Genomic DNA, 24,845 nt, shown 5'->3' on the forward strand with positions numbered 1-24,845 from the left:
AGTTTTTCAGTTGGACTCCTCTGTTTTCACGTTGTCACCTATTCACCTATGATGGAGATTACGAGCAACCCCGCCAATGCACACTGTGCAGGCTTGGTCTGCCGTTTGTCGCTATCCGGATGCTGATCCAGAACAATGATGTGCAGCCAACATTGGCGCAAGTGAATGTAGACAGGAAGTGGCTGGCAGAGGCTGGAAGAGATCAGAACTTATTTTTTTATCCATTTCGGGCTTAGATCTGCCTTAAATGCCAACTGATCGGTTTCACTTGTTGTCGGGGATATGAAAGATTGCAAGAACACAAGAAGTAGCGCAATTCTCCATCAGTTTTCAAAGCGCCATTAACCTGGATCACAAATGTCGGCGTTCCTTGAAGAAGCAGCCGATGAAAAATTGACGTTTAAGGCGATATCGCGCAAATGCTTGCATTGAGCAAGCGAGAATCGCGGCAAAATCTGCTCCAAAAAGGGTCCTGCTGTAGCGACATTTTAAAGAACAACTGCAGTTAAAATTTGTATAAAAGGATATTAAACCCTCCTTTTTAAAAAAAATATTTGCTATTGGAATGGCCACCTTTGCATGAGGCTGTTGTTGTTTTTCTTTCAAATCTTTTCATTCCTCGTTTTCAAGTGGGTCCCCGCAGCGTTCTAATGGAGGTACCCGTGCGCGCAGTAGCTGTGTGCGTCCATAGGCACACACAGCCCTGTGGCAGGTCGCACCCCTTCTCTTTTTGATTGATGGCAGAAGGAGCCTATGGCTCAGCTAGCAAGCAATGGATATATGCAAAAACATTTTTTTTTTAAGTTATGAAAAAGTTTTAAACTTACCTTTGTCTCCACCGCGCGCTCCCATCCGAAGATCTGAAAAATCTCGGGCAGCCGCAAAGGATCATGGGACGGGTGCATGCGCAGTTCAGATCTTCGGCCGGGAGACGAGGAGAGACACAGGGTAAGTCAGGGTGAGTCAGGGTACGTTGTGCACGCGCCCAGACTGCGTGGGACACAGAAGACACAGCAGTCAGCGCTAGATCAGAGACCGGCACCAGTGCTGGAGGGACTCAGCAAAGGTTAAGTGCTCATTATTGCCTAGGGTCAAAAATAACAAGGTTATACTCACCCAATCCTGTGACAGCTCTCCCTCCTGCCAGCCTCCTCAGCTGCAGCAATGCTGTGTCCCTCGGTGTCCTCACGTCCTGTACACTGTGCATAGAACGTGATGACTCAGTAACCTTAGACTGCTGCAGCAGAGGGGGCGAGAGGCTCCACGGACCGGTCTAAGAGCAAGCCAGGCTTTAAAGATCAAGTGAATATAACTTACCCCAGGCAAAAACGAGCACTTAACCCTTGCAGTGCGGGGGGTAGTCCTGCTGCAAGCGTTCATAAAAAATTTTAACTGGAGTTTTTAATAAAGTATATTGTGCTTGCTACAATGGGGTGGATGGAAACCTCCAGCAGCCAATCAGGTTTGCTTTCCCTGTCCCGAAGCCGGCTAGGAAATGAAAGCAGACATCTGATTGGCTGCATATCTAGCAGCAGACCTTCATGCATAATGAAAAGTGGATTCAATAGCATAATGATCCAGAAAGAGAAATACACATTTCATTGGGCAATGAGGAATACGGTAATGATATATTCCTATACGCACACACGCCGTCTTGAGGAAGTACTGATGTTATAGTTGGATACATTCAGTGTTTGTATGAAATTATTGGTATTTCTAGAATTTATACTTCTTCAGTACAATGTCACCCTATACCTACAGCAACTTCCACACCTACACAGATACCATCCCGCTGACTTGCCTGTTAGAGCTTACTGCATTTCCACGATGCTCTCTGTCTAAAGAAGGCGACATTGTCCTTCCTGCACAGCATTCATTAAATACAAGGCAGTGCTAGTTCCTAAATGTGATCCGGTATCAGCCTCTTGCGGCCCCTCTAAAGCAGAGCTGGAATATATGAGGAAGAAGCAGCACAAGGAGCCAAAAACTGGGTTTCAGGTCTTCTTGCTTCTTCACTGTAGAGTTTGGGGTTCCATCTTCCAGGACCCACGTTGTTGCCTGTGGATGTGGGCACTCCCCATTAGGGTCTCAGAGTCCTGGTGGCGCAGTGACATCACAAGGGGGAGTGGTCATTCCATTTTGGGGCGGGCACAGAGTCAGTCCCAGAAGAGGCACCACACAGGGTCACGTGATAGTAGATTGAGTTAAGTAAAAAAGGAGCTTAGCAAGTTTTTTTTTTTATGTGATGGGGTGGGAGCGAGGTGAGCAGTCACAGGGCGGGAGATTTTCTTATTTTGCCTGGAAAACAACTGAGAAGTCATATGGTCATTCTGCATGGCCAGTGTTGGGACCCAGAATTCCCTGCCAGGTCCTGCACTGCTGAGACCACCCTGCATGAAAATACTAGTTTTTAATCATTTTTTAAAGTGTACGTTCACCTTTGACAATATGTGAAAAAATGAACTTACATCACCCTCCTACCCCCACTTTCCACCTCTCCACTGCCCCTGCCAGCCGATGTAGCAGTCTGTACACTGCACTTCACAGCCCCACAGTCTGTAATGACCATAATGCTTCAAAATGGCGAGGGCTCACTGGCTCATGACCATGCTGACCAATGAGAATCTCTTCTTAATTTCGAGACCTGGATTCCAGCACAGAAGTGCTTCTAATTGGTCAGCGTGGTCATGTGACCGTGCTGACCACTGAACACTTGCCATCTATGTTCATTATGAGCATTACAGACTGCAGGGCTGTGAAGTGTGGTGTATGGACCACTACACCGGATGACGGGGGCATCACATGGGTAAATGCAATGTGGACCGGGGGAAATGTGTGCGGTGAACGTACCCTTTAAAAAAGCTTAAAGGAGAACTATGAGGTGAGTGATTTTCACTCAACCTCATAGTCCGAGCCGACGTGTGACGATGAAACTGTCACACGTCGGCTCAATAGATGTGAGAGAACACATAACGTCGCTCGCTCACTACTGGATCATGTCCCTGCAGAGAGCGGTGACTGTCACTCACGGATCCCTGCAGGGATTCCTCCCTCCCCGCTCCGATCCTCCAGCGCTGACTGGCGGAACGGACGGGGGAGGGCCGAGTACAGCTGGCTCTGCCTCTAGATAGGCAGAGCCAGCTGTCACTCACGCAGCTGGGTGGATCTCGACAGTAATGTCGGGATCCGTCCCGGCTGCGGCGGTCTCAGTATACTGTATACTGAGCTTTGGGTCACGGGAGGACTCTAGTTTATGTCCTCCCGTGACCCTGAGGAGAACTATGTGGAAAAACACTTACCCCATAGTTCTCCTTTAAAACTAGAAAACTATTTTTTATGCAGGGTGATCTCAGCAGCGCAGGACCTGGCTGTGCAGCCGAGCTGACTGGCGGAACGGACGGGGGAGGGCCGAGTACAGCTGGCTCTGCCTCTAGATAGGCAGAGCCAGCTGTCACTCACGCAGCTGGGTGGATCTCGACAGTAATGTCGGGATCCGTCCCGGCTGCGGCGGTCTCAGTATACTGTATACTGAGCTTTGGGTCACGGGAGGACTCTAGTTTATGTCCTCCCGTGACCCTGAGGAGAACTATGTGGAAAAACACTTACCCCATAGTTCTCCTTTAAAACTAGAAAACTATTTTTTATGCAGGGTGATCTCAGCAGCGCAGGACCTGGCTGTGCAGCCGGGCAGGAAATTCTAGATCCCAAGACTGGCTGAACAGCATTACAGTTCCATATTTATGTATTTTCAGTTCAGTATTCGCTTGCAGTTCAAACATTACAAATAATTCAGCTTCTTCTGAGTGGCTGCTACTTCTTTTTTTTTTTTTCTGACTCTAAAGAAAGTACATAAAAAATCCGCCTGTTCACAGTTCTGTCAATGACTGGCACGGACATGTTTCCTGGGTTATGCGATGTCCGCGGTCCGTTCAGCATTGCTTACATTGTTTATTCTTCACCAAATTCTTTCCCACTGTAAAAAGGTGCTTTTAAATGCCACATTCCAGCACTGGTGCCAATAAGTCACTGAAGCATATTTTCCCACAAGAACTGATAGGGCGCACAGAACTCGGCCTATTCACATGTAATGGTATTTTCAGAGCCTACGTCAGGAGCCGGCCTGTCAGGAAGTAGTTAAAGGGGCGAATGTTGTGCTTCAACAGAGCCGCGTCGCTGCTGCTAGTTCCAGCTTTGCTTTGTGATCAGAAATACCTCGTATTATGTATAGACAGATGTACGGTTAGTTAGCAACCCCAAAATATAAGGAGTTCTATATTATATGCAACATCTAAAGCAGTGGTTCTCAACTTGTGTAACCTCAGGACCCACATTTGTCCTTGGTCATTAAGTCGGGACCCAAGTCGCACTCCAATGGAACGCACGGCATTGCGGTACCGCACGTTGCGGTGCGGGCGATTGAACTGTGGGCGGGAGGTGCGTTTGGGGTGCCATTCAAATGAATGCACAAGAATGCGTAGTAGGTACGATTGCATGGTGCAGTGCATTATTGGCACAGGCCTGTTCAATTAACTCACTGTACTAGTGTGAACGGGCTCTCACAAACACTGACAGACACACAACCACAGACACAATCTCACACACATATACACACAGTCTATCATGAATGCAGCTGCCAGACTCATTTTTTTCTTTTAAGATCCAGTCTCCCTACCTTAAGAGAACTGGATTGGATCCTCAGCCTGGGGTCCAGTGTGGGCTGCTGTGCCGTGACGGAGCTCCATCCATGTGTGCATTGTTTGTACAGCTCGCTTGCGCACCCTGTAGAGGTTTCCGGGAGCCAGAATGTGACGTCACTCCGGTCCAGGCACCTCTACAAACGTAATGCACGTTTGGATGGAGCTCCCTCGTGGCCATAGCTCCAGCCCACCTCAAGCCAACACTCGGCGCCGGGCAGCATATTTTTAATGGCTGCTTGGCACGAGAACTGATATTTCTGCGCTAGGGGGAGGCTGAGGAGCCTCTCACCTAGAAAAGTAGAAGGCACGAGGCGACCCACTGATCTTTTTTTGGGTCACGACCCACCAGTTGAAAACCAAGGATCTAAAGGACGTAGGTGGGACATCTGCCTGCTCCCTGATCTTCCACCCCATGCAAATGGCAGGCGTTAGCAGCAATTGCGCAGGCAAGTTCTATATTACATGCGACATCTAAAGGACGTAGGTGGGACATCTGTCTGTCCCATGATCTTCTACCCCATGTGAATGGCAGGCGTTAGCGGCAATTGCGCAGACAAGTAGTGTATGATATGCAAAATCTAAAGGACGTAGGTAGGAGTAAATCTGCCTGCCCCCTGATCTTGTGCCCCATGTAAATGGCAGGCGTTAGCACCATTTGCGCAGACAAGTTGTATATGATATGCAACATCTAAAGGACGTAGGTGGGAAATCTGCTCATGATCTTCTGCTCCTATTCGGGAATAATAGTTCCTTGGTTGCTATGCTCATGCACTGGCTGCTTCAATACTGTAAGTCACTGACCCAGGACGAGTATTCAGATCAAGAATTCTGACCTCCCTCTGATGTTGCCGATCAGCACGCCTGTTCTGGGTCAGTGTCGCAGCAAGCAATAAAGCCAGACAGCTGGGCAACTAACAATTTCAGTCTCCACAGGGGATGGAAACATTTTATTCTTTGGCTAATTCATAGAGCTGTGGGAATCCTTTGTCATGGATGACATTCTTATACAGGCAAATATATTTTTGGTGCTGTATCAAATAATTGCTTTTTACAACTGTGTGCAAGGTCAATTAGATGAAAATGCATTAGGGCTGTTACTGATTAAAATTTTCATGTTCGATTAATCAAATTTTTTTAAAATAGATTAATCGATTAATTTCGATTAATTATAACGCACATACAGATCCAACTACATTGGCCTATACACATACAGCACAGCAATGAAGTAATAAAATGAACTAGGATCCCACTAATCCAGCACGTTATTTATCTCACGTGCCCCACTCAATATGGCCGCCACTTAAGTGGGGCAACTCGGAATAATAACGTGCTGGATTAGTGTGATCCTAGTTCATTTTATTACTTCATTGCTGTGCTGTATGTGTATAGGCCAACGCCTTGGCTGGCACTCGTGCAGAACAAGTTTCTTGGGCAAACTCACCGGCCCAAGTGGCCCCGTCGGCTAACAAAGGGAAGGGGGGAGGAGTCCGGTGACGTCAATGTCCGTGACGTCACCGGATCTCCAAAGGAACTCCCTGAAGACCCGGAAGCCGGCGGTGAGGTGAGTACAGATCAAAAGAATTTTGATCGATCAAAAAGATTAACGATTAATCGAGGAATTAATCGTTAATTTCCGCAGCCCTAAAATGCATATTTGGTCAGCATATGGATAATAAGCAGAGAAAACCAGATAATGGTCTGTATATCATAATAATAGTAATAATAATAATAGTAATAATTATAAATAACATTAATAATAATAATAATAATATTTTATTCATATACTATGACACTATAGAGCTCCCAGACATTATCAGGCTAAATCCGTAGGGCAATTCACAAAGTAATAATAATAAGCAGGCTGCAGTGAGCCATAACAACCAATCACATTTCACTGAAAGGCTGATTTTGATTGGTTGCCATGGGCTACTACTCTTTGTACATCGTTACTGAAATGACTGACTTACAGAACAAGCCTGTAGATGGCGGTCTTATTTTAGGTGACAATTAGACAGCTGAAAGACCTATTGTTCTTTCTCACACACGTTCTCTAGGCACTTGGGGCAATGCAATGCTATGCCTATGTCCGAGAAACACAAGTGAGTCGTAATCTTTTTCCATTTTTTAAAAATAAAATACAGTTTGCACCTTTTTTTCGCATCCCTTTCCCCTATCTTAGTCTTTTTCAGCTGCTTCCTGTCTACATGCACTCGCTCCAGCGCTGGCTGCACACATTGCCATGGATCGCCTTCCTCATCTTGACAATGGTGGACCATGCCTGTGCCATGTGGGTTCACATGGCTGCCTGTAATCTCTACCAGGGTGGTATGTTACTGGGCGACAATGCAGGAGCATAGCTGGAAGACTGTCCCCCCAACAGTAGGGGCCTCAACAAGGACCTACATGCTGGGATAAATGAGAATTAGTTTACTGAAGGCTGCAAGGGGAGCACTGCGACAGCCGAACACCTTGCCGGAGGTAGCTGCTGACGTAAATAAAGCCAATGTGCTCTGCAGCTCTCGGAATGGCTCAGATATCGGGAACCAGCTTTACAGCGCACTGGCGACCTGGCTCCTGAGATTTGTTTAGCCCTGTATTACCTTTGAGGGATTTCACTCTACACATCAATGAGGTTCAATGAGCTGATAGGGAAAGTGTAAATGTTGAGTTTAATTCCGCTTTAAAGGATAAGTCTGGGGTCACAATAAAAAGTAGAGCGAGGGTAGGCAAATAAATTAATAAAATGACAGTATTTCCAAAAAATTAAAAATAGCAAAAAGTAACCTTTTTTGCTCTTAACTTTCCTCCTGCTATGATCTGCAAAAACTACGACTCTGCCAGTCCCTGCTGCATAGTGTGTTCTCAATCCTTCCTGGAGTGTGCTGGACTGGCCTCGTCTACAGTAGTTACAAGAGATCAAAGTGACTCCTCTAGCTTCCTTTCGCATAGACCAGGGGTAGCTAAACCCTGGCCCTCCAGCTGTAGTATAACTACAAGTCCCATGAGGCATTGCAAGACTCTGACAGGCATGACTCCCAGAGGCAGATGCATGATGGGTTTTGTAGGGCTGAAGTTTGTCTCCCCTGGTATAGGCCAACGCTCGATTTAACCAAAGATTTATGTTATCACATGGAGATATATAGAAGGTTGCAGGACCAGTTTGGTTTTGCTTTTGTCCAAAGTTCTACTTTTAGAAGAGTCTGAGAGAACTGAAAACACAATGAAACCTGGGTGACTATGCGTGACTTGCATTACACATAGTAATATAGCACGGTTTGCTTTTCATTCTCCTGTACTGCACGGGAATCGTTGGGAAACACGGGCTGAGTCAGTTCTTCTCTAGAAAGAGCGATAAATTAGATGAACAGTACTCATTTCTGGAGCTGAGAGTTGCCGTATGTGTGCAGTATCGGTACAGACGGTACACCAGGGAAGCGTTATATGACTAACGTTTACTGAAACAGAAGCTGACACTGAAAGGACAGCTGACCTAGATGTTTCCTAATTAGTCAGTGCGTCTGATAAGTGGTGACATTTAGTAAAACAGACTCTGCTACATACAGTGTGATCTAAATGTATACAAGATTGTCCATTAAGGCCGCACAAAAACAGTATATGATGTAAAAAAAATAATTGCCAATGTGTAGTAGGAGCCCAAACATTGGACAGGATTGGGAAGAGAGGCCGGACAACACTACACCAACCAGCGCAACCATAGAGATCTTAACGGAACTCAAGACACAGAAACGTTTATTTAAATATATTCCTCAATAGCCAAAAATGATATATAAATTCACTTTGTCTGCACCAAAGACCTTTAGACACTATTCACACTTTAACATGAGCATTTTTGGGAGATTTTGCATGTTCTTCAGGCTTGAGCATTTAGCCAATGGAAAGCTACTATAGTTACTAGGAGGAGGAGAAGACAGTTGTTAGGCGTGAAATCGTGCAAGAAACGGGTGTTTTTCAGGCAGTCCTATTGAAGCCCATGGAACCAAAAATGCATGATTGTGCTCACTCCCCAAACCGGGCCGGTTTGGGGAGTGGTGGTGCATTGAACTCAATGGCACCGCAGCCACGCCCCAGTCCGAGGCGCGATCGCCGACACCCAAACGCGTGGTACATTAGTGCCTGCATTCCGGTCTAGTGCAATCTGCAAAGACTATTTTTAAATGCCCCACGTTCAGGTGCCGGCGATCGCACCACGGGCGGGGGGCGTGGCTGCGGTCCCAGAGTTCAATGCACCGCCACGCCGTCTCTCACCCCCAAAAAAACTGAGACGGACGGGTTTCATTCCAGTACGTTCCAGAGGTCGAACGCACTGGAACGCACTCTTGATGGTGTGGCTGGGCCCTAAGGGGTTGATTTAGAAACCAAATGCCATTCACACGCCATTCTTGCCACTAGATGCAGCCAAGGAGCATAGGAATTTCATATGTTCCTCTGTTCCATCTAGTGTCGGGAATGCGCTGCAAAGGGCATAGGGAGGGTGGATGATTTATAAATCAAGAATTTTATCATAACGCAATCAATTAATCATCGCCCAATGTGTGAACCGGCACCATTGAAAATAATGTGAATCTTCATGCTGAGCTGTAGAGCTTCGGGAAACATGAAACAAACTCTTAGATGTGAATGGGGGCTTATTAACCCAGATATCAGGGTACCCCAAACACAGAAAAAAAGATACCACTATGGGGGAATTCACTTCTCTGGCCTACCTCCATTATGAACTTAATATGCCTAATCAAGCGGGTGGGATAAAGTTCCAATTTACGAGGTGAAGACAAATGAAAAGTTACCTTCATCCTGTTTTTAAATCAGCAAAATCCATTTGGAAATTGGGTTTGCCAGGTTCATAATAAGGGAAGCACAAGCAGTGAAATATCCAGTAGCAAATTTGTTCGAAGTTTTAACAGATGATTGAAATAAGGAGAAAGTCGAAAAAGAAGCAAAATTTCAATGTTACCATTTTTGGATACTTTTCTCAAAAACTCAACAAGTCAAGCTCCGGCCTACACTTCGTTGGTCTAAGGTGAGACCGTCCATCACTCTGAGAGGCCAATGGCAAGATGCTGGAGGCAGAACTCTAGAGTTTGACTTTCTGTGGCCAAATCAAGATTGGCGTAATAGAGAGTCCTTGTTTTCGTTGTTCCCTGGGCGCTCAGGTAGATAGCTCAGGCCTCTATAGAGGGATAATTTACACTCCTGCTGTCAGCTAAGCTAGTGTAATGATGCAAAAGGTTTAGTTTTAGGTCCCATGGACATGCCAGTACTTGTGTAAACCTTAGAATATATCTTATGTATTACGCGAATGCAGACTTGGGGAATACGTCTGCATGCTATATGCAGGTTTATGTGAGCACTGGTGTATTCATGTATCGGCACACAGCCATTCATGTCTATGGGCGACTGTATGCACAAGCTGTGTATTCTGGGTGTGGAAAAAAGCATCAGTTTACATTGTATGCCCTAAATGTGCCTGTATGCATGGAGCCTAAAAGAAAATGGCTATTGCTGAGGCAAGCAGAGGGTAAGAGTTTACATGACAATATTGTGAGTGTGCAGTGCACAAGGTCATTCAGAAACTGGCAGGCATCAGGTGACCTCTGACCTCCAAAATGGTTAAATCTTAGTTAACTGTTTCTATAGTAAATAAAACTAAATAAAGAAATAATATAGTTCTTTCATAAGTCCAGCCTAAGCCCTGGCAGGACTGGTTCTCTTTAAATATTAACCATTTCATCCACAGAAAAATAAATTCTTGATGGGAACCATCTTGGTAATGGGCAGCAGTTATCAGGAGAATGCACTGACCACAGAGAACTTTGAAAATAAAAGATTGGGGATTTGACTTACCACAGATGTAAGTGCCATTTGAAAACTGTAGATCCGTGCAAGGCCAAAGTCTGCTAACTTTATCTGTCCGTTGCTGGTGACCAAAATGTTCTGAGGTTTCAGGTCCCGGTGAACCACTCTGTGTGAATGGAGAAAGTCCAATCCCTGGAGGAGCTGGTGCATCATGTCCTGAAAAAAACAGAATAGACTACGATTACCATTGGTGGTTTGTGACCACACAACCGAATACAACCATTTATACCATATGGCCAAAAGTATGTAGTCATCCCGTCAAATTATTGAGCTCAGGTGTTTACAGTGAAAGTTACTGTTGATGCTACATCATACAAAGACCATGGTGGTAACCATGTGGCTACAGATAGGGGAAGGTTTATGTTCAAGCATGTTGGGTCCCTGTGCACAAAGCCAGCTCCATAAAGTCATGGTTTGACCAATTTAGGTTGGAGGAACTCAAGCTCCTTGACCTCAACCCTATTAAACACTTTTGGGATGAGCTGGAATGCCAGCTGTGAACCAGGTCTTCTTATCCAACATCAGTACCTGACCGCACAAATGCTCTTTTGGCTCAATGGGCACGCATTTTCATACTCCAAAATCTTGTGGAAAGCCTTCTTAGAAGAGTGGAGGTTGTTATAGCCACAATCAGGAAGCCGGGTGGCAGGTAATGACATGCCGCCCGGCTTCCTGATTGCCCAGGAACCCGGCTCCATGTTGTTTGGCCGGAATGATTAAGATTGCCCGGGAAACTGGCTTCCAAGCCATTCAGCATCGAGCCGGGTTCCCAGCCAATCAGGAAGCCAGGCGGCGAGTAATGACCGCCTGCCTTCATCCTGATTGGCCGAAAAGCCAACTCGATGCCGATTGGCTAGAAAGCCAGCTTCTCAGCCAGTAAGCATCGAGCCAGTTGTTCGGATGGCTCGATGCTGATTGGCCGGGAAGCCGGCTTCCCAGCCAATCAGCAAGGAGCCAGCTGTTTGGCTGAAAAGCCGGCTTCCCAGCTAATTAGCATGGAGCCGGTTTCCCAGCCAATCAGGAAGCCAGGAGGCGGGTCATTACTCGCCACCGAGCTTCCGCATCGCACAGGAAGCTGGCTCCATGTTACCCTATGGCACTGCCAGTCAGAGGAAATCTTCATCTGACCGGAAGTTCCAGTTTTGGGGAAGGTATCAGAGCATTTGGGCGAGTACTCACCCAAATACTCGGTGACGGCACTGATACTAGTATCGGTATCAGTGCATCCCTAATTAATACCCATGATTTTGGAATACGATGTCCAACAAGTATATTTACTCTAAACAGACTGATAGGCTTGAGCTCAATGAGGGGGACAGTAAAGCACAAACACCACGGGGCATTATTAAGTGGGAAACACGGCTTGCATATGTAGAAAAAATATGGCCGCAAGACACATGCCGTATGTTCTATATATAGAAATAAGAGTCTTCCACGCCAATGAAGTCATATGAAGCAATATATATGCAACTTGAAACTTCCCCTATAAAGTAGACCAAGCATCAGGTATATTTATTGATATTAAACCATGCATCTATTCTAAGTAATGTGTAAGTGTAACACTTCCAGGTATGTATTACCTCTCACAGGGATCACAGTACTCCCTTTGATAATGCCCTCATCCACTTTTCTCTCCAAAAGCATGGAGCCATCTTTGTCCAGTCACTATCGAGGGTCACCATCTACTTCCTGGACTGAGATGCTAGCTCAGAGGTGACACAGTCACATAAATCCTGGTGTGTGTATGTGTGCAGGTCTTGGCTGAGGTCACAAATGTCTAACACAGATCAGCCCCCCTTGCAGCCACTTACCATGTAACTTCCTACAAAGTCTGATCACGGGTCGAGAAGAGACCGACAAAATGCTTCCTTCTGCATGCAACAGACTGATGACATCATCTCATCCTAGACTAAGTAACTAAACTGGAGCTCAAGCCCTGCTTTTTTTAATACAAGGTGGTACTTTTGGTGGTACAGAAAATAATTCTGTTGCTTTAGATTGCAATATTTTAGGTTTTTATTCATGTAGACTTGTTAAGTTACTGGGTGACCCTCTATAACCACATCAGCCTCAGGCCCAAACACAGGGCTCTGGTGAATGAACCAAGACTAGAGGAAGCAGAACGTCACTTCTGTAACTGGTACTTTGCGGGATTGCCATGTGGCAGATGCTGATAACGGAATCTGTGGGCAGGCCTGCAAGGTACGTTAGCGTGGGGGGCCCCCACATCTAGGTCTTTCCTTCCTGCAGCTGTCCCTGGATGGATGCTAATTGTCTCCACTTGTTTAACCTCAGAGATAATGTCTGGGAGAACACAAGCAACAAGGATTTTTTTTTTCTCTCTCCTCTAACGGTCATTTCCTCTCTGGTGTAACTTGCATGACAGCATGTGACAAGCAGAAATTAATGGGGACACTGCTGTGCCAATAGCCTTGAATGGCTCGGACACTGTCTGCGGGCTGCCTGCTTGGCCACCCAGCCAAGACCCCACATGAAACATGGCCGGGGGCCCGCGGCGCTATTCACTGACGAGCCAGCTGGTTGCTGATTAGAGATAAAACAATGGCTCGCAGTCACACAGAGAGAGGTTTAGCAACTGCTCCAAAGCAAAAATGATTTTAACCCCTTTGTACTGAGCAGGGGCCCCACTAAACCCCAAGTGCCCTTGTAATCACACAAGAAGCTTCCGAAAGAGGCTCAAGAGTTGTTTGACATTTAGATGAGAGGCACGGCTTGCAAATGTCCCTTCTTGGCCACAAGACCCCCTCTCTCGCTCTGTATTGTAGCAGTAATCCCTGCTACGGTGGTTAGGACTGTGGCCCTAACCACCGTAGCAGAAAACCCCACCGTAGCGTGAAAACCCCACGTAAGCAACTGGGGATGTAGTATATGGTTCTTCCTTTGATTAAAGTTTTAGTGCACTTTGGAAGAGTTACTTGTTAAGTTGTGTTTGTTAAGAGTTACTGTTTAGTTACAAACTAAACTAAAGTCAGAAAAAGGAGAGGCTGTATACTTACCTTTCTAAAGGAGGCCCTTGTCATTACCCTCCAACACTTCTGGGTGTGTCGAATACCGGCTCTCAAGTTGTGGTTCTTCCCGCCAGCTCATGTGTCCTGCAGTGATGGGGGGTAACAAGTATTGCACATGGGGTTTGCTAAGAAGAAGAGTTTGACCTGCTATTATGGACCTTCATAAGAATACTAGCTGCATGGCCATCTATGATGGGATCATTGACCTGGAAGAAGATTGGATTGATTAGAAAGTCAAACAAGTCAGAACTCTGCATGTTTGTTTCAGGATGGTGTTTACAAAAGTATTGAAGCTGTTAGATCGGACTGACATTGAAGCAACTAGCATTTAAGCAGCGGTCAGCAATGGCAGGCTCTATAATGCATTGCTACTTGTTTCCTTTCACGATTTATTCAAGGAGCTGGAACAAGTATGAAGTTGGCAGTTTAAACTTCAAGTGGAGCATACCAAATATGACAACGATGGCACCAGACCTGCACTTTAACAAGTAAGCTATGGTAACTTCCATGTTTGAGTCCTTAACTACAAACTAAAATCTTCATCATTTTAAGAATCAAGCATGTCATCTACCTCCCGTAGCTACTTCATTGACAGCATTTGAGAGTGATGGGGAAAAAGGAACATGTGGGGGTTAAGCCTTTCCTCTAAATGCTGGGATTTTGTTTAGGAAAGTGTGTAATCTAAAGTTGGTCAATAAACCACCTTCTGTTCTGTAATAACAGTATATAGCACTATCATATTAACCCAAGCCTAAAATGGACCTTGCATCAAAACGCAATCTTATAGACCCTCCTCATGTGACAACCACCACACAAACAAATTAGCAGAAAACAGTAAAAACTCATCTTAAACCCCAATTTCTGGCGGGCTTGGTGAGGCTGACGTCACTCGGCCTTCTCTTGTGATACTAGGAAAGCTGAAGATCCCAAATCTCGCATGAAGACCCCCTTCAAAGTGCTGGAGTACCTTCTCACCAGATTTAAGATGCTCAGTTTTTCATGGACCTCAGGAGAAGGCCCAGTGACGTCACCCTCACTTAAGCTAACTTGCAAGCGGCCAGAAGTTGAGTTGTAAGGGAGTTACTTTTACTTTTTTTTCTTCTAATTTTTTTTTTTATCTAGCTCTGCTTCTACATCGTAGATGGGGGTCTACAAGATAAGTACATCTTGCATTTGTTGTGCTTTAGCAAAAACAAGTTTAACTATTATACCTAGAACAGTCTTACAAGAGCATACTCTAAAGCAGTGGTTCTCAACCTTTCTAGGGCCGGGACCCCTTGGTAACATTTGCCAAGTTGTGGTGACCCCCAACGGTAAAATTTAGGGTTGACGCGGCTGCTGCAGCGACATCTGGCGGCGTGGCGGGAGAACTGACACTGCTGCGCTAGGAGAGGGCTGAGGAGGACTCTCACCTAGCACAGCAGAAATCACAGAGCGACCCCACAGGTTGAGAACCACTGCTGTAACAGCTAAAATGGCAAACCATATAACGCAAGCCGAGGGTGTCAGCTTTTATTATTAATAATAATGATGATAATCACTAGATGGGGACCTGATGGAGAACTGCAGGTCCCCCTCTGCTGATTGACAGCCGCAGTGGGCGGGTGCAATAGCTAGTTTGCTATTGCAAAGTGAAATAGCCAATAGGAATCTAGCTATGCATTCCAATGCGGATTTATTTATTTTTTTCTGATTTACAGCGGCTGGGGCTCCGATGTCAGAAATAAAATTAAAAAAACCAAAAACAATTACAGCGAAAGGTTTACTCTGCTCGATCGAGCAGAGTAAACCTTTCCGGGAGAAAGTGTTTCTCTCCCGGGCGGCCGGGAGTCGCTATCCAATAGCGGGAGACTCCCGGCGACCCCTGGCAAATTGTCATTCGACCCCCGAAGGGGTCCCGACCCACAGGTTGAGAACCGCTGCTCTAGAGTAATTTGGTCCACAGGAAATTGCCTCACAATAGATGGGAAGAACATAACAATTTCATGTAGCCAATGTTTATTTTCTTGAGAAATTCAGTTAACAAAATCGGTACAAATAGGTACATCAGTACAAATCTCCAAAATCACAGAAGAAGAATTACAGATTAAATGGGTGTTATAAGGCACAGGATTACATTAAAGGTGCAGCTATAGCAGGGGTGGACAAATTAATTTAGGAATTCAGGAACTAGTCTGTCCAATCCAGGAGCCAGCAGTATTTTTTTTTTTAGCTAGCTCCATTGACAACAACCAGAGAAAACCTGAAAAGGTAGCCACCAGATTTAATTTTTAAGGAACATTGGCTTCCTAGCGCCTGGAATTTGTCCAGCCTTGGGCTATAGTTAATATAGTATACTAAAAAAAAAAAAGTGCCTTCAAGCCAACCAGAAAGCCTCCTCAAAGGTGAAATTGTAGTTGGCGCGGGATAGGTGGTCAACAGGGAGGCACCATTTATTTGCCTAGGAATGCAAATGAAAGGGAGAGGGAGAACAGTAAAAAAAGCATTCCATCATATGTGTAAGAGTTGGAAGTCAAAATAGGGTGGCAGGAAGTGTTACACCCATGGGGCCCCCTTAGCGTCAACCTTTGCCATGGTGTCCGACAGCTTAGCTACCCTCTATTCTTTGATAATAGCCCATGTAATATGTCCCTTGAGAAAGGATGAGGTTAGAAGATTTCCATAATTTGGTTGTCTACTAGAACATTAAAACATTGGCTACCAAATTATAGAAATCTTCTAGCCTCATCCTTTCTGCAGTAGAAGGACATATTACATGGACTATGATCAAAGAACAGAGGGTAGCTAAGCGGTCGGACACCATGGCAAAGTTTGACGCTAAGGGAGCCCCATGGGTGCAACACTTCCAGCTACCCTATTTTGACTTCCAACTCCTGCACATATGATGGAATGCTGTTATACACCCTGTGGCTACCATCCCCTCCTGGTTGCCCTGTCCCTCCCCTCTCTCCATCTATTCTCCTCCCTTCCCTATCTCTTTACTGTTCTCTCTCCCTTCCCTTTGCATTCCATGTACCCCGATCAAGAGCTTGATCCTACCTCATAGAATTTGCCAGTGAGGCTGCCCATCATAGTAATGGGCCAATAGTGAGGTGAAGGGTTTGGGGCCAGTTTCTCAACCAGACAAGTCCGGATATTAGATCTCCCTGGGATTCAGAGCTCCCTGTGCTCAATAGAGAAGCTGAATTAATATGTAGACAACGGGAAGTGCCTTCTATATCATTCCGCTGAAATTGTATCAGGTTTTATGGGTCTTCAGCCTCAGGTAGGCGCCTTTAGAATCCCAGCACCGCATGGCCAAAGTCCTAACCACGAAATCACCATGTTTGACAGATATATTTTTTCCTTTTCCTCACCACTATGAAACAAGTGAGCTGCATTTCACCTGTTTTTGCTGGCGGATAACTTAAGTGGAGATTTACTTGTTACAAATCCGCGGCTTCGCTCAGGCACAGGACCAATGAAGCCGTCAGCAAAGGTTTTCATCACTTTGGAATGCCTGACCACATCACAGAGGTTCTACATGTAATACTCATTGAACACATCACACATTGTTGCTACCTTTTATTCATTTGTGTTATAGGGAAGGTCCAAACAAAACTGGCCTCTCAGGCAAGAAGTCTTCGTTTGCCAATTCTTTCTTTACTCCAGATGAAGCCTATTGGCATCAACAAGTAAAATACTGCATGCAACACACCTAAAATACTGCATGCAACACACCTAAAATACTGCATGCAACTGCTGCAGGGCTTGGCAATCTTGGCACGCCGGCTGTGCTAAAACCTCAAGTCTTGCAATGCCTCATGGGACTTGTAGCTCCACAATGGCTGGAGTGCCGAGTTTGCCTACCCCTGTTCTAATGGTTCAATTGGGTGTTTAAGTAGAAGTCACCCCAAAATGTTCTCTTTTAGTTTTGCATAGAGTGAGAAAAGTTTAGAACTTCTATCAGGTTTATTTTCTATCTATGCCTCCATTGGGGAGATTTCTACTACGGATGCACCAATACCGGTATTTCTCGCCACCTGGTTTCCTGATTAGCAGGGAAGCCGTCCCCATGTTTTTCATCACTAGGTGTCTCATCACTAGGAAAGCATGGAGCCGGCTTTCTGGCAAATCAGGAAGCCGGGCGCTGTGTAATGACGCAGAGCCCAGCTTCCTGATTGGCCAGGAAGCCAGCTCCATGCTCCCTCGTCATGAGGAGACGAGGGAGCATAAAACCCGCTTCCCGAACAGTCAGAAAGCTGGGCTCTGCTTCATTACACAAGTGACGAGAGAGCATTAAGCCGGCTTTCCAGCCAATCAGGAAGCCGGGCAGCGGAAGTATCGGGCTAGGCATCGGAGTATGAGTACTCGCCCAAATACTTGGCATCGGCACCGATACTAGTATCGGTATCGGTGCATCCCTAATTTCTACTTATGCTGGTGTCACCTGGGACAGAAAGCAATTGAAATACAGAAAGGCGGCAAGTTAGGTCTGAAAGAGCTATAGCTTCCGCCTGGCACAGTTGTTCCGGCTCCTCTCCTGGATTGGTATTGCTTACTCTGATTTCCCTGCACACTGTGAACTGCTCACCATGTGCATTAGAAGCTACAGCAAGTCAGGTAGAGCCCGCCTCATTTCCTGGCTTCCGTGACTTCCTCAGCCTTACTGCCCCCGGCCCACCTCTTTCATGCATTGGATCTCAGCTCTTTCAATCATGTGGACTGAGCATCACATGTGGGTGGTCTGCATACAAATACAGCCCACCTAAAGAACACTCACTACTGCAATCTAACATCAAAATCAAATGTCTGACACAGATCAGCCCCGTTACATCCTCTCACCTTGTAACTTGCAAACATTTTAAAATAGGGGTAGCCAAACTCTGCCCCCCCCAGTTGTGGTGGAACTACAAATCCCATGAGGCATTGCAAGATTCTCACAGCCCCAGACATGACTCCTGGAGAGAGATGCATCATGGGATTTGTAGTTTCACCACAGAAGGAGGGCCAGAGTTTGGCTACCCCTGCTTTAAAAGGTTGCAGTCTGATCACTCTGTGGAGAGACTGAGGAAATGCTTCTTGCTACCTGCAACAGACTGATGACCTCATCTCAGCCTAGGCAAAGATTGGAGCTCAAGGACGGCTTTTTAATGCTAAAACATTATTAACATTATTTTTTTAAACCGCTGTGTATTGTGGCCGGTCAGATATTTAATTCCTGCAGATGAGTAAAGTAACTGAAATCTAATCTTTGCACGTGCACACACAGACAGATGGTCGCCCGTATGAATCCTAACCGCCCATATTGAAGGTTTTCTCTTGCGCGGTGTATGGGTACTTTAAGGAAGGCTTTACAGTCTCAGCACAATGCCAAGCATTGTTTAGCGGGGTGGTGTGAGGGCAGCGAGAGATTCTTCAATACGCAGATTTGGACGGCGTCCCAGTTCCGGAAATGTGACATTAAAAACTTGTAATAGGCGCTGTCATGCTATCGGGAAACATGACCAAACCGAGGAGCAGATAAGAATACTAATGAAAGAGATTAGCCCGGGCCGCTCAATGGGCAGCTCAGGTTTTCTGCGCTATATTTATTAATGGTCGGCTTCAGTGTCACCCAAAACATGATTCACAGCGAAGATATATATACACATGTGCCGAGTTATGTGCCAGGACGCTGGCAGAGCGATCCTCGTACTCTAGGATCTGCAATTTGATTGGGCCGACGGTTCCTTGGGACCCCTCAGCTGTTGGGAAACTACAAGTCCCATGAGGCATTGCAAAACTTTGACAGCCACAGGCAAGACTCCCTGAGGCTGAAGCATGATAGGATGTGTAGCTTCATCACAGCTGGAGTGCCAAGGTTACCTACCCCCAGTTTATTATCTGAACTGCCTGTTTCAGGTTTTTAGAAGAATATGGTCCTTTCATCACAACGATCGTTATATGCAACAATTCTATCATTAGCATATATGTCCAGCTCTATTAAAACTGCCCATATATTTGTCTGTTATCGTTTGCTGCCATTCATCCTCTGCCATATATGCGTCACCCCATAATGCTGCCTGTACACATATATGGTGTTCTGTGCTGGGAGCGCTGTTCCTGACTGATGACGGGAATCCTGTGAGACCCCGAAACGTTGCACTGAGTGCATTTTGCTATTCAGCATGTACGTTAATAAATAGACGTTCTTGATTTGCCATTGGGGTGCCGGTATACATTATTCTAAATGTGCCTTAAAGGGCTGCCGGGAGTCGGCAGCAAGGGGTTAAAGTAGGGATGCGCCGATACCGTTTTTTTGGTATCGAGTACGATTACCGATATTTTTTTCCCCGGTACTAGCTGATAGTGAATATTGATACCGGAAGTCCCATTAAGGAAGCCAGGCGGCGTATAATGACTCACCACCCAGCTTCCTGATTAGCGGGGAAGCCGGGCGGCGTGTAAAGACTCGCCACCCGGCTTCCCGACAGTCAGGGAAGCCATCTCCAGGCTCCCTCGTCACCTGGTGATGAGACATCATGGAGTAGGCTTTCTGGCCAATCAGGAAACTGGGCGCCTTGTAATAATGCATTGCCCTGCTTCCTGATTGGTCGAGAAGCTTGCCAATCAGGAAGCCGGCAACACGTCATTACACGGCGCCCGGCTTTCTGATTGGCCAGGAAGCTGGCTTTCTGGCCACTCAGAAACCTGGGGGTCAAGTAATGACTCGCTGCTTGGCTTCCTGATACCTGAAGCCCATGTATCGGGCCAGGTATCGGAGCATTTGGGCGAGTACGAGTACCCAAAAACTCGGCACGGATACCGATTCTCGTATCGGTATCGCTGCATCCCTAGGTTATAGCCTAACTGAAATACATTTCATCAAAACAAAAGGTGGTCAAAGTTTTAGGCGACATTCACACTTGAGCATCATTGTTTTCGGAAGTTTCTCCACTCTGTTTTTCACGTATTTTTAGGCATGAACATTTTTGTTTTAGCAAATAGAATGCTAAGGAGAAGAACCCTTCGCTCTCTGCGTGGAAGCAGAGGTCTCTTTGCAAAGGTCAGACGCACCGCGTGCCGAGTCAAACTTCAACCTCTCCAATTTGCAGGGAACATGGGCTTTGTTTATTGCAGAACTGCAGGTCTGACTCAGCAGGTGGCGTGTTGGACCTCTGCAGGGAGACCACTGCTTCCACACAGAGAGCAAGGGTCTTTTTCTGCTGCATGGGGATAAGCTTTTCTACTCTTGCTGTGACTGCTTTTTAGAGAAACAAGCTTTAACACTTTGCATTTTCTATGCATCTGGTATGTAGATAGCTTGTTAGAAAGTTCATCACTATGGTCAAATTTTAAACAGAAAAATCTAATGTACGCATATGTTTCACAGGGGCAAAGAACAATGTAAAAAGCTTTATGTACTCTGTAAAGAGCTGCAGGCTATACTACCACCCAACAAAAGAATAGAATTAAAGGGTATGTCCAGGTATTACCCACATTTACCATCAAATCTTCTTCCCTTCTATAGATCAAATCCCAGCACTTTCTTTTACTTTGTTTCTGTAGCAAAAAAAACAGCGTTTTTTTCAACTACCTGTGACATCAGATTGTAACATCCTTGTAGGGGCAGCTGCTGGAATCTCAGTTTCTTTTGACGTAAGCACACCCCCAGAGCCACATCTCCCAAGAGCCCTTTCCCTATACACAGAATGTAGGAAGGCTCTTGAGAGTCAAAGCAGCAGCATTGTTTTCCTGGGGAAGAAATCAATGTGTGATTGTGGAGCGGGCAGGGTGTCACCCGGTGCGGCCGTCTAGTGTCCCCCTCTGGGACATCATTACACGCGCACATGACCTCCTCACACATGCGGGTAATGATGTCACGTGCACTTAACTGACGACAGCCATCTTGGTGATGGATGCCGTCACAGAGAGGAGGGGACGTTCATTCGGCGGGATAAGGTATGCCACTGGGTCCCCTCCTCTCTCATGCAACTGTCCATGACTAAGTGCCTGACTTTTCAGAGAGGGTGACACCAAAATGACTGCCAGTCATTTTGGTGTCACCCCCTCTGATGATGGCACAGTGAGGTGCTTGGGATCGGCGAAGTTCTGTAGCCCAGCAGGCATGGCCAAAAATGCTACAGTATAGCAGGAGCACCGTCAGTTCAAACAGTAAGTTAGGAGCTCTTGAAATTGTTAGAAGATCGACAAGCTATTTTTCTGTATTTGCAGCATTTTGAAAAGGAAAGGCATGGGAAAATGTGCAGAGATGTACCAAATATACTGTATTTGAGATTTTTTGCCTACACATACACTTTAATAAAACATAAAGTGTCTGGAACGTCCTATGTACTCAAGCTTTCTGTGCTTTAAAGTTTTATGTGTCACCTCTAACATATGGCCGGATAAACTCTCAACCCTCCCGTGATATTGATGTATTCTCACGCGGTTACTGTCAATCCATAGTGCTGCCTTTTTACAAACGTCTGTAACGAGAGATGTAAATTGATGAAGCTACACGTTAGGGTAGAAATAACTTTTAATAGACGTTCCCATTCGGCCAGCTAATGGCCGCGGTATGATTTCTAAAGGGTATCATATGACTATATGTAACTGTACCTTCCAATGGAGGGATAATGCACAGCTGTCACAAAAGACGTGGCCTGCGTGAATGCGTGGGGGGAACTTATACAACACAATTAAGGTGACCACATGATCTTTATCGCCGGGAACAGTGTGCTAAGCTGATTTCGCTGGCGGCACTTTGAAATAAGAGTTCGGGAGCCGAGACGAGCGTAGCTGGAAAACCTTCATATAAGATAGCCCTGGATGACGACCAAGGTCTTGTATGTATGGACATTGCTCAGTCTTCACTGTCTTCGCTCAGTCTGAAGAGCAATGTATTCAGCAAGCCTAAAGGTGCTGAGATGTTCTCCTGAAGCCCTCTAAGCACCCTACAGCTCCAAGTTAGTAGCGCTGAACACGCTTCTTCAAGTGACACTAAACTCAGGAGTTAAATCTTAAAAATGCATTCAAGTACCTTAACCATTAACAATGTTGTATCCTATTTGTGTATCAGTCAAATAGAGAGTCCCACCGCACTCCTGACCGAGAAGCCCCATACAATGTGTGTGTGTGTGTGGGGGGGGGGGGGGGGGGCGAACCGCAAAATACGGTAATCTAAAATATACAGCAGGTTAAATGCCCGGAGTCCTGTTTCATGTGATATACCGGAAAGTTACAGTCAAATAGAGAGTCCCACTGTACTCCTGACCGAGAAGCCCCATACAGTATATTGTGGGTGGGTGCTGAAGTGGCCGCGGATGGCGCCGCCGAATACTTGCAAAACAGAAAAATGGTCACCAGCACTCCAGGTTTTCTTTAAAACGAAATCCTTTTATTCATTCATGCAGGTCATATCACCATGCGTGGCAATGTTTCGGAACCTGTCCAGTCCCTTCATCAGGCAAACAAAGGTGATGTATTCAGCAAGCATAAAGGTGCTGAGATGTTCTCCTGAAGCCACTTAAACACTCTACAGCTCCAAGTTAGTAGTGCTGAACACACATCTTCAAGTGACACTAAACTCAGGCGTTAAATCTTAAAAATGCATTCGAGTACCTTAACCATTAACAATAATGTATCTTATGTATGTATTTGTGTATCACTCGGCTGTAGATCCGCAAATCATCTCTGAATTGGTGCCAACACTGTCCTACTTTCTGGGGGGGGAGGGGCTATTTTTGTTCCCCATGGTCCCTGTGTGTGTTGTAAAGTAGTCACCGATCCAAGCTCACTCCTGTGATGGACTACACTCTCAATACAAATTAGTAAACTAAATATGAGATTGTAGTCCATCACGGGGGCGAGCTTGGAGCAGTTCCAAGAGTACTGGCATAGAGAGGGCAAATTCTCTCTTTTGGCCTCCATGCCCCAAACCTTGTGTGGCTATGACATCATTAATGTACAACCTTGTTTTTTCCGCCCTCACCCTGTGGCGCCCTCAGGCGGCCGCTTGCCTTGCCTTGCGGTAGCGCCGGGCCTGTTCTTGATTCACGATAGTGTGATACTAATGGTAGCCAGTCATCTGGGGTAGAAGAAGGACAGCACAAGAGAGTTTTCGCAGGGCTTTGTTGACAGGCCCGTTGGGCCAACTGCCTTGTGCTCCTGTTTGGATACATGCAGCTTGCTTTTGACAAAAGCAGAAGCGTACCCATCGGATTTTGGTAAGTACGGATCTGTGGAGGATGGGATACTTTAGGTCAGGGGTCGGGGCAAAAAGGATAAATGCACTTTTCCTTTCAGAAAATGATTCGACATGCATCAGACCTCCATCTCACCTGCTTTAAGCTGCTTTTGCATTCCCTGTAAACATCTATGGGAGGGAAGCAGTGCTGACGGGAACAAAAAACCTGTTTACTCACCAGAGCTGGCCCTGGTCAATAAACAAAGCTGTCCCCTGCACAACATACAGCTATTTGGACCAGTGATTGAAATAGCGGTGGTGCTTGTAGTGATGTCCACGGATGGCACCGTGCATATCCAGAAGTAACAACAATGAAGATCACCAGTACTCGCAGAATGAGAATAAACCAGAATTTCTATCTACTGTAGAACAATGTCACATGTGTAACATAGCCAACGTTTCGGAACCACGCAGGGTCCCTTCACTATGTTTGCCCTGATAAAGCGACCCTGCGTGGTTCTTAAACGTTGGCTATGTTACACATGTGACATTGTTCTACAATAAATAGAACTTCTGGATTTATTCTCATCCTGCGAGTACTGTTGATCTTAATTGTTGTTAGATCTGGCCCTGGGGTACAACTATAATGAGGAGAGAACAATAAGTGGAGAATATAATGGGAGGAGACTACACATTTACAGGATATACTGAAGACAAAAATAGAAATGCAAAAATATATACCTCCAAATAACTGCACTGAAGGCAAAAGGAAGCGCCCCAGGCTTACATAATCATTCTTCAGTGGCTGAACCTTTACAGCGACCCCACTTAACGATTACTTCCATGGAACCACATACATTAAATTTACAGCTTCCCTTTCCAGAAAGCACCCTTGTGTCACCCCAGCCCTCCCCAGAAAGCTACAACCTAACCAGCTGCTACAGGCTACAGCTTTGCTCTTGCTCGGCTCTCATTTGCACTCTGTCCCCCCTCACAGTCCCACATGCTCATGTCATGAGTCAGCGGGGATGTCCCTTTGAAGAAGTGTTCTGCCCCGCACAAAGCGAGATATACACCGTTAATATCACACATCTA

General features: G+C 45.9%; 1 protein-coding gene across 1 annotated transcript in view; it reads right to left on the reverse strand.

The window, feature by feature from the left end:
* CDK6 (cyclin dependent kinase 6) overlaps nucleotides 1-24,845 on the reverse strand; it is a 101,513-nt gene that overhangs the window by 38,529 nt on the left and 38,139 nt on the right. Inside the window, exon 3 of the mRNA XM_018557584.1 lies at nucleotides 10,560-10,727. Within this exon, the coding sequence (XP_018413086.1) occupies nucleotides 10,560-10,727 (168 nt within the window). The remainder of the gene's footprint in view (nucleotides 1-10,559; nucleotides 10,728-24,845) is intronic.

This window comes from Nanorana parkeri, unplaced genomic scaffold (assembly GCF_000935625.1).
Source record: "Nanorana parkeri isolate BGI_ZX_2015 unplaced genomic scaffold, ASM93562v1 scaffold291, whole genome shotgun sequence".
NCBI classification, from domain to species: Eukaryota; Metazoa; Chordata; class Amphibia; order Anura; family Dicroglossidae; genus Nanorana; species Nanorana parkeri.